Genomic DNA, 11,332 nt, shown 5'->3' on the forward strand with positions numbered 1-11,332 from the left:
AAACAGACTGCGTTGCCTATAAGAGCGACGGAGACTGTTTGCAGAGTTACGTAAAGCTGCGTTTTTTGTCCAATCATACGCCGAGTTTTGAGGGCTCGTCTGGGCGTTTCACCTCCAGTCCGTAGGCCCATACTTTAACCGGCGAACGACACTGTGGAAAATACCCAAGTGCCTATTGTTACCGGTGACTTTAGCCAAACACCTGATTATAGGTTGCGATACTGTAGGGTCGTAACATCGACTCGACTAAAGGTAAATTTGTCTCATACTTGCTCTTCTCAAGGCCTTATCTTAACAGCATTTGTTACTTTCTCGTGTAGTTACTGCATTCTACAACTATGCATTCCGGAGCTTTTACCAGTTAAAACAACTACCAGTTAAGCTCTGGCTGTCGGCTGGCTTGTTCGTCTTTTACTGCGCACCCTCCCAAAGCCTTTCTCTTTTTCCCCCTTTTTATCATCACTCATGCGTTACATTGCCATCGACCGGTAGGGTTTCAAAACACGGATCACGTACACTGCGAAAATGTTTTTCACCGGCCGAGGTGCATATTTTATCAGTGAACTATAAAAACAAATGACTATGATTGAAGTGTTACATAATAATCTCTCAGTCAATAACTGATATATTAAATGTGGTTGTGGACATCAGGCTTAAGTGATGGAAATGGGTGATTAGTCTCTTAGTTTCTTTTTTATCCTCGGCAAAGGGAAGCCCCAAATCGGGCCACTTTAAAGTCTGTCGCCAGACTGTATGCCGCACCCTTGTTTGGTTGACCTGTTTTACTGACAAAAACCGTAACTTTTGCTTTGTGTGGTCGATAGGCTACCTAATGCAAATCCTCTATAACAAATACAACCGCATAAAATTATTGCCTACACTGCTCTGCAAGTTGTTGTAAATAACAATGGCAAACCAACCAACACTAACTAGAGTTTGCTTCACAATGTCTGAAAATCAATTCAGTCATTGCAAGGAGAATCCTTTGTCATAAAATTAAAGTCAGAAACAGCTGTACGCGATTATGATTAAACATTGGAAAGCGCCTGGTCACTCCAGACGAAGTTTTATGGCCATCAGTCTGGTCAAGCGCATTAAAGTACCAATTACTACATACCTGCGCACTTGACCCATGCCTCGGTAAATAATATGGTTGGGCGCAGGTAGACTTTTTAGTAAATATATTTGTTTCATGTAGCATTATGTCGTGCTTGACACGGTTCTAAAACGGACCCATAAAATTGTCTTTATTACAAGATCCGTACGCTCATTGGCATTGTGACCATGTTGACTGGGTAATGACCATGCTTTGACTCTCGTTGGGCACTGGAATTATCCCGCTGACATGTAAAAACACGGCCGCTGCCGCTTTATGACGACGAAGTTAGTTTTCCATTTGACATTATTACCACGTACATTACCAAGTACATCAATGCTGGGTTGGCTATACTCGGCCAAAGGTATTATTTCTAGTAGTAAGCATCTACATAGGCGGTACATACAGTATATGTATTATTACAATGTAGTGATGCCAAAAAGATAGAGAAAAAAGATTAGAAAGACAATGGCACGATAAATTTCAATTGCAACAAAACACTTTTGGTATGGAAAAAAAATTGCATAAAAATCGAATTCCAACAAATGCATTAACACAGTTTAAAAAATTACGAAACGGAAAAATGATCAACATGATTTTATATGAAACGTCGCAGAAATGATAAATAAAATTTTAAATGATTCTCTCCACTTTTAGGTGGATTCCATTCTTTGATTTTAACACAATCATGGGTAGCATCTCGGGCTTCGAGCATTCGTCGTCCAGATATAACCTGAATTTCAGGAGTGTTTTTGCCAAAACTACTTTCATCTCCGCCATGGCAAAGTTTTGTCCAATACAGTTTCTGTTCAAGAGACGCAATTAAAAGACTTGTTTTATGGCACAAAAGTTAGTTGGCTGTTTCTATCTACGTCAAACATTAATGTGCAGAACATTAAAGCGTATATGACTGGGACAATTGACTACTGATATGATTGATACTACAAAAATGGTGCTCTACATAAAATTAGGAGGAAAAAGAGGACCCTTCATAATGATTTAATTAGTCGTCAATTAGCTTGCGATAGAAAAGCTATATCGACGGGCTATTCTATACAGCCATATTTGAGAACAAACATCTTGTTTCATTGCGCAAAAAATGATGAACATTTTTTAACTACAAAGTCGAAATACATTCATCTCTGGCCATAGTTCATTGTTCCAGCGAGCATTTCCTTTGTCATTAAAAACACGTGCAAAAACCTCAAGACCGGAACTTTTATTCATGTCATATTTGAGTGCCGAGAAACGTTTGAACGTTATATCTACTTGTCGTGCAAATATCACAAGTTTGTTTTATGTTCAAATGTTAACAGCATCGCACAAATGAACACAGAACATACGTGACATACTGAATTTTCTTTAACGGGCAAGGTTGTTTATGCTGTGTCTAGCCTACACTTGGTGACAGCTGTGTGAATAAATCAATAAATTACGTTACAGAAGTGTTTTTAATTTTCTGGAAAAAAGATGCAACACATCAAAACATCCCAACTCTCTCCATTCAATCCCCAAATCACGAACATTTTCAGGAAAACCTGCATTGGGAAATCCTGACGAACAGTCTGGCGCCATTACAAGATTTTGACTGTAACCTAGAGTTGTAAACATATGGCAAACAAATTGCTACCCAAAGCCTTTCGATGGGTTTAAACTTTAAACCTTTAAACTTTAAGTTGAAGATAAAAGCCCTAAATAATCATTGTGCTCAATCATGGTCAACAGAGAGAAAGGCAAACCTACTGATACCGGATTGCCGACGAGTTATTTAAATCCTTGCGCTGGCATTTGGAAAGTACCATGGGCATCGGAGAAATACAACCACACACTAACTGAAGAATGGGAAAATAATAGTGCCCCTCTCTCTAACTTGTTTTGGGCCTTTTTTGGTTTGTTATCGCTGCTTTCGCATTGGTAAACAGGCGTGATTAATTGTTAACGTTCAAAAATAGAAGGGCCATAGACTGCAACCCAAACAAATAAAAGAAAATAGTCCGTTTTAATAAGGTATAATTTGTCTTTCGTAAGTGAAAAAATTTACTCAACACGTTTGTAACTTTTTTCGGTTAGTGACGAGGAGAGTTCCTTTGCTGTAAAGGCATGGGTTGACGAATTTATGTTTTATTTTTGTTCTCTTAAACTTGTGCTGTTGCTAAATTTAGTAAAACCAAAATGTCATGCCCCAAAACGAAAGTTTCGAACAACGCAACTCATTGAAGCAGTAAAAAAGTTCCACCAACCTCGGTCCAGCCGAAAAAGGAAGGTATGTGAATGGTGCGATGGGTTTCGGGTTTTCTTTGTCAAATCGTGACGGGTCGAAAACCTATTGACGCACACGGGTCGTTTTGTTGGATTTACATAAACAGCCCAGACTTATCAGGGTTGTAAATATACCGTGGGGTTTTTCCACACAGTTTCGTTTCTGTGAAGTACCATGAGAGGAATTCCGATGTTTGTCGAACTTTCCAACGTCTTTCCGCAGTCAAAATTGTTACTCTAAAAAAGTTAAATGAACTCGTTAAAGCACTTCAGCCCACTAAAAAAAATGAAAAACAAGCGAACCGTTTTTGGATCACCATTATACCTATAATGTATGATTATAAGCAATCTTAACAAACATGCTAACTTACACTGGCTTATGGCGTTGTTGGATACTTTTTGAAGGCGACTACACGTGGATTGAAACGCAAATTATCATGAATATTGATGCTGTTTTAAAGGGTGTATATTGCTTACGTTGAATTTGAAAGTGTTGCTGTGACCCGATGAGGGGAAAAAATTTGTAAAATTACCGCGACGAGACGGTCAGGCGCTATTCCTCATCAACGATAAGGACAACCGTGCGCAAATATTTAACTTTTACACTCTTTATTTATAGATTGTTGTCACGCAAACTCTTCTTGTGTCAATACCGGTTTATCATCGAGGCAGTGCTGATCCTGTCCGAATCCGCGGTCAAATGTTACAGGCTGGGAGGTTGTCCTCGCGATTGCAAACACCGGCGGATACAAGCGCAGAACCTCTTTGATGAACATAGTAAGGTATGGCATGTTTTGTAGATCGCTCCTGCGTGGAAAAAAGGCATTAAGTAAATATACATTTTGTTACAACATGTTCGGAAATTTTCAAGTCAACAAACCACAAAACTTCAGTGCGGCCTTGTAATAAATGAACGACTTCGTGTCGGCATTTTTCTTGGAATTGTGGGTTATCTGCGAGACAATACAGTGCCCAGGAAATGCCACTTGCTGTGGTGTCGTGGCCTTCAAACAAAAATGTGTCGACCTCATCGCGGATCTCTCGTTCGGTCAAGCCTTTACCATCCTCGTCCTTAACAAATGTAACATTGAGATTTTTCACTAGGTTTAAAACCGAAAAGACGTAATGTATAATCAACGGCGTTTCGGTGCCTGCCGCAGTGATACTTTTCGCACAACGTTAATCTAGTTTAAATTTACGGAAATTGTTAAATTGCGTAAATAATAATCGAGGGATTAATATAGCTATACTTATTAATGCTACAAGTTCCAGAATACTTGAAGCAAAGCGCTTCATCTGAAGTAGTAGGGCCGACCATGAAAAAAAGTCTTGAAGCCGCTAGTAATGTTGCCTTGTTTGTTTTCTGTTGATTGATATTGATTGACGAAAAATTTTCGAAAGAACCTACCCTGGTCAAAAGCAAAATGTCAAGAAAGTCCAAATGTTTGCCATTCTTAATTTTTTGGCCCAGAACAAAGTCAGCATGACTTGCTTCAACAGGATCAATATTTGAAGATAAAGATCTTTGTTTGAGCATGTTCAGAAGATTTTGCCTTCTTTCTTTGATGACTTTTTCATCATAGGTGTGAATGTAATCACAAGCTGATTTAAATTTTCTACCACTTGGAGTAAGGAAATAAATAAAATCAATGTGATACAATGGGTTAAAAATCCTCTTCATTGCTAAAGTGGTTAGATCATACACTGCTGATATGTACTTATGTTCTGGTGTTTCCGCTGTAAGATTAGACCTGAAAAAAATGCATTTGTAAGGGCACACAAAATCTGAACCACAGGCATGAAATATTCATGACATGTAAAAACCAACAGCACACCAAGAAAGGTTAAGTGTGCTGTTCAAAACCAAATTTGAGTATCTCACATACAATTTTGGGCAAAAATGAAATATCTCTGATCACAATACGGATGGTGTGCAACCTCATATAGATTAATGATTAACCAAAAACATTTATCACACCCACCCAAAGGTTTGACAATTTGTTTCACAGGAAATTGCACACTGCAACATGCTGTCCAAGGTCATCAGACTGGTGTGCTCAAAAACTTCAATGGTACCATTCTCTTTCATTTCATCCAGTTTCTTTAGAAAGGTCTCAGAGCATTTATTGAATATTTTGGTGTATCTTTAAAAGGTAAACATATGTTTTTAAATCAACCTCCAATGGAAAAAAACCTATGAAGTTTACTAAACTATGAAGTACATTTAAAACCAAATCATTGCATTTGGGTTTGAGCAAACGCAGCCAAAAATATTTCTAATATCTTAAGTGTTTTTTTTAATTGCACTGTGATAATAATTAATCAAGTCAATGTGCAGTTAAATAAAATGAAAATGTGCTTACTCCTGTAGAACTTCAAAATGGAAAGCTTTTGTTAAAAGATGCCGATTTCTATGCCATTTTTTTCCACTGCTTACCAACAACCCATCTCCAATCCATGGTTTAATAAACCGGTAGGCCATATTGTCTTTCTGCTCTGAGACAAGAATATGTTCTTAGATGCGATATTTTGAATATTAAATAATTTTATTTTCAGAGTATTTATAAAATCATTTACCAGGTATTGTCAGTATTGGTTTGACAACATGTGGATGGTGAAGCATAATGTATGACAAAAATGGCCCAAACCACACTTGTCCAATTTTCGGAAAGTCCAGGCACCTTTTGCATACTTCTTCTATTGTGTGCTGATTTGGTTTTAGCTATTAAACAAATACATTACTAGAAGTTAGCAGTAACAGGCCACTTCACATTTTTTTTTTTACTTTATGAAAAATATGATACCGATGAACCATATCTTACCACATATTTTTTGACAAAAAATTATAATACAAAAAATACTTACAAGATTAAGATGTCCAAACAGCCAATGGGGATTTGGCCCATCAATATGTTTCTTGAGTTGCAAGCCTTTTCTTCTTTTAATTACTAAAGGCTTCATAAGTTTAAAGAAACAAAGAAGCAATATTACACCACATGTTGCCATGAGAAACATGGTTAAATAATCATCTGTGGGTAGGTATACATCCATGTTTACCTTACACTAGTTGAATTTTGTGATTGTCAATAGTGCATATTTTCAACTGCTGCATATGCAACTACATTGTTTGATATAATGTGTACATTAGCCTTTTTCTCTTGCAAACATTTTGCGTGTTTGTTTTAGTCTAGTTATTAATTATTATGCTACACGGCTATTGCATGCTGGACGTTAAAGTGTGTACCAAATACAACGATGGATTTACAATTTACATCATACTTGTAAACTTGGAAAGGGATAATACTCCCATTTCTTTAGGGGTCAGACAAGATTGGAATAAAAGGGGGAGAATATTTATGAAAAAAATGACTATACCAATGCAACTCTGTAAATTTAAACTGTAAAAGTTTGCTGTGTGTATTTTTCAATTTGCTGCTAAGATTGGAAATTTACAACGTTCTCGATTTGGGGACTTTCCCTAGTTTTGTGGTAAATCCGTTTTGTTTTAGTTTTTGTATTCTTGTTGGTAGTATTTCTACATGTCGCATGCGGCCCGCGAACACTTTATGCATACAATTACAGATAGCCACGACCCGAATTGTTCGTTCATTACCAAATAGCAGTCAATATGTATGTATTATGACTATGAGGCAATAATTAAGAGCGTTTGTGCTGTAACTGAGTGCTAGCAGACAAGGGCGTCCGCAGGTTTTCGCTTAGGGGGGGTCATGGGTTCACTCTGCCCTTTCGGCCGGATGCAAATTTTTTTGGAAAATTTGACCATTACACCATCCAGACAATTTATCATTTTTAATTTCACCGAAAATCACAGGGAGCTGGAGAATTTAGCGCAGCACGAATCGAATGCAAAGGGACGGCAGACCGCACAGCTGCGGACCGCTTCTGGAACCGCTTCTTTTGTAGTAACGCTATATATCATCGCCAAGTATTCATCAATTTTGGAGCCTGTCACCCAAGCCCTTCAGGCAGTCCAACTGAACATGTTAGGTGTCAAGAAGCACATTGACAAACTCGTATCAATGTTTTGTGATCATCGGCAAAATGCAGAAACACTTTTTGCAGAAAACATTTATACAGCGGCATTGAAGTCAGCCGAAGAAATCGGTGTCACCATATCTGTCCCACGGCAATGTGTCCGTCAAGTATTCAGAGCAAATACTGGTGGCACCAGTGAGGAATACTATCGCCGCTCCATTTACGTTCCTTACATGGACTCTTTAATCCAGCCTCTGACAAGCCGCTTCTCAGAGACGAACATGCCGGCATTCATGTTATACCGACTGCATCCAGCGCAGATGGAGAAAATTGACCGCACAGACTACAAAACTATACACCAATCCTACAACTTTGACAATTTTCAGCAGGACGCCATGTCGTGGTATGACATAAACATAAAAAGATAATTTCCTCAGTCCGAAGACCAGGAAGAATTGGAATTTGTGGACTTGGTGAAAAATATGGAACTTTTTCCAGCTGTACGTCAAGCGACAATGAGTCGGGTCAAAACATGGCTCAGATCAACCATGTCTGACGACAGGCTATCCGGGCTGTGTATAATGAGTGTCCACGCTGAATAAACTCGGACAACAATTCGTTCATCCAAAAAGTTATCGAAAAATTCGGCAAAGACCCACGTCGACTTAACTTTTTATTCAAGAACTGATTAACTAAACTGGTAGCTGATTGTTCTTTTCTGTGTGATTTAATGTTACGAACAGCTTCATTGAATTCACGAAATACGAGATGATTTATCTGAAACTGTGAATTATCCTTCTTCAGATTCAAGTGAGATAAAGCCAGTGCCCGCACTAGTAATGTGGTTCTGAGAGTACAAGAGCTCAAGTTGTCGAATTTTGCGATTACGGGTAGCTCGTAGGTATCTTCGTAAATTAATAGAGGAAGTGGGATACTCCCGAAGAAGGGTGATGATCACAATCGGAGAGCTTGACCAACCAGTCATCACTCGTATCACCTTCACCCCTCCCCCCTTTCAGAAAATTGCCTATTTTTGCATGTTCCCGCTTTTCATTTTTCATCCAACAATTTTCCAGGGGGGGGGGTCAGCTGACCCCATTTGCCCCTATGTGCGGACGCCCTTGCTAGCAGATTTGCTTTGTGGTAATACTCCTATTAGTCGAGTCTCAAGTCAAGTCAGTGAGGGGTTAGAATCCCAAATCAAGTCAAAAGTGGTTGGAGTTTTAAGTCAAGTCAAATGAGTTCAAACCTTAAGGAGTTTTTTAAAAACCCAAAATTCTTATCAAACGCTGGACTAGAGCGTTTGTAGTTTTGTGCTGTAAAGTAAGCGCTAAAAAGCAAACACTTGGTCTTCACACGCACTGCATTCGCTTAAACAAGCGACAACTACAACGCTTAATTCCAGAAAAAGAAGGTTTTTGTATACAGCAGCGACTTCGTTACGCGAAAATTTAGGAATTGCACAATAAACTGCTGGTGCTGTTCAAAGCCAACTAAACTGGACATCTGTTAAAAAACCTTTTTGTTGATGGTATACGGAGTCCGAGTCAAATCAAGTCTCAAGGTATGACAAGTCAAGTCAGGTCTTTTTAAAGATGACACCCGAGTCAAGTCAAGTCTTTGAAAAAGATGACTCGAGTCTCCTCATTACTGGTACTATTTGGTCTCAAAACATGTAGTCGAGTAGAACAGCAAATTTAATCTCTTGTTACAAAAATAGACTCATTTGCGACCCGTCAAGTATTTACCAAACCCTAAAGTGGCCCTTCATTTTATTAGTCTTGGACTACCTTGTCATTGTCCATGACATATGTCAGAGCAACCGGCACCAACCTTGTGAAATCTTAGTCTTAAAAAACATTTGATTGAGTTTTTGTATGCTGGTAATACCACCATAATTGGTGACCCCGACGTATGGAGCACGAACAACAAACACCAGAAGCCTTAGAACCTTGATACCGAACATGCAAAGTTAGAATATCCTATAGTTGGTGTGCCAAGAAGATGTGCAATACAATTTTGTAAATGTAGGTCGCCTTAAACAGACATGTATGTACAGCTGTAATTTATCACCCTCAAGGCAATTGAACGGCATATACTCGGGAGTTTAATTCTGCAAGTCCGAAGACGAAATTTTCAATTGGGGGATAAACTCGTAAATCGCCTGATTTGACCACTACTAGGCCCACATTATGTCATGCAATGCGCATCACAGCCTAGTATTTTGTCGATCAACAGTTTTTTTCGCACTTTGTTGAAAAACGATATTGACCTAAAACTCGATTTTTGACGAGTTTTATGCCGTATTCAAATTTTGTATGTCACAACACACACTTCAATGACCGAGAAAGGAAATAGATTGTTACACTACTAAATCAAATTTGCAGACTTTATGTTTAATAAACGTACTAATATCCCTATGTTTGTGCAGTAGTGGGTCTTTAAAGTAGGCTACGGTCCGTGGGCCGAAAGCAGCAATTTTTTTCAGGTCCCCGACGTCTCCATTGATTTAATACGTCAATCTAAAACGCGTTTTGTCGAAAGGTACAGTGTTGCCTACTTTTTTGGCACATTTCTGGCAATTTGAGCCTCATAGGTTTAAAAATACCGAAATACTGCCAGCGTATCAAAAACTTTAAGGAATCTTGCCCTAAACCTTTGAGTCTTTGCTCGGACATATTGTTCTTTGCCCATATTTGGGCAGGTTGTTCTGTCGAAATGCAACATATAAACTTCCAACTTAACATCCACTGTCATTCTAACCGGTTTTGGTTCCGGTTCAAGTTCAACTTCGGCCAGGTGATAAGGAAATGATAATTTTGAGTTCGGTTCCTGTGTAATAAAATAAAACAGTCCACACCCTTTAGCCGGTTTTAAAGACACAATTGTTATTTAGACATTTAGTAAATACAGAAAATTCAAAAAGGAAAAAGAGGACAACTTACTTTTCGTTAAAAAGGAGGACATGTCCTCCAAAAAGAGTAGCCTACGTATGGTAGGCCTAGAATGAACCGCTTGTCGTATGGGTTCAGATTCGGTTCGGGTTCACTTTGTTTTGTTTTGGGGGGTTGAGGTTCGGTTCAGCTTTATAAAAAAATATATTTCTTCGGTTCCGGGTTTTGTTACGGTTCGGGCAAATTACCCGGTTCGAACCGGTTTGAGGGTTTTAACCCAGTTCAAATTATCATTATTATTATTTTTTTTTTGATTGTATTTTTCGACACTCAGGCGGCAGTCCGAGAACTGAAAATTGCCCTTTGTCGTTCACGGGATTCGAACCCAGGATACTCCCGGGGACGAAACCCGATCAGGTTTTGTATATGGGTCAGGCGCGCCAGGCCATTCGGTTCAAATTATCTTTTGGTTATATTTTAATTCTACTCATGACCGTGCCCTGTTTTTAGACGCGCCCTATACCTGTTGTTTCGCGTTCTTCAGTGCGCTGTTTTTTTTAATTAGAAGATATAATACGACCTGCATTTTTACTGGTTCGGTTCCAACGCCAAACAAAATATAGCCTTGGGTTCAACTTCGGTTCGGGTGCGCTTCGCGTTTAATGAAATAAACCGCTCAAATCGGTTCGCGGGCCTGGTTTCTGTTCCGGTTCGATGCCCTGCCTAAAACGGCATGTTCGGTGTTATTGTATCCATGTTATGTAATGCACGGAAACTACGGCTAGCAATATACTATAAAATGGACAGGATTCGTGCATTTTAGAGTACCGGTAGTCAAATGTAACTTCTATAGACCTGCCGTTGAGTGGCGCGCACGTGCAGTGGTCTAACAGCATTCTTTTACCGAACTTTTTGAAACTAGAAACATACATCAAAAAATTACTATGATATTTTTTTGCAACCAACAGCATTTCGTTGTTTGTTTGTCTTTCCAAAAATTTACTCTTTGGAAAAAACTATTTTGTTAAAGTCATCGTGTTCATAACTAGACTACCTTGAATTTGCCGGAACTAAATGTGCCTTTTAT

General features: G+C 38.8%; 1 protein-coding gene across 1 annotated transcript; it reads right to left on the reverse strand.

The window, feature by feature from the left end:
- Positions 1-1,005: 1,005 nt before the first annotated feature.
- On the reverse strand, positions 1,006-6,421 carry LOC145224790 (leukotriene-B4 omega-hydroxylase 3-like). Its single transcript, XM_080091367.1, has 10 exons — positions 6,221-6,421; positions 5,933-6,077; positions 5,719-5,851; positions 5,338-5,499; positions 4,764-5,106; positions 4,236-4,426; positions 4,009-4,162; positions 3,491-3,592; positions 3,337-3,419; positions 1,006-1,901 (listed from the first exon to the last, which is right to left on the reverse strand). The coding sequence occupies exons 1-10, from the start codon at positions 6,404-6,406 to the stop codon at positions 1,730-1,732; spliced, it is 1,671 nt and encodes a 556-aa protein (XP_079947493.1). The 5' UTR covers positions 6,407-6,421; the 3' UTR covers positions 1,006-1,729.
- Positions 6,422-11,332: the final 4,911 nt, after the last annotated feature.

This window comes from Phallusia mammillata, chromosome 4, assembly GCF_965637545.1.
Source record: "Phallusia mammillata chromosome 4, kaPhaMamm4.hap1.1, whole genome shotgun sequence".
Classification (NCBI taxonomy): domain Eukaryota; kingdom Metazoa; phylum Chordata; class Ascidiacea; order Phlebobranchia; family Ascidiidae; genus Phallusia; species Phallusia mammillata.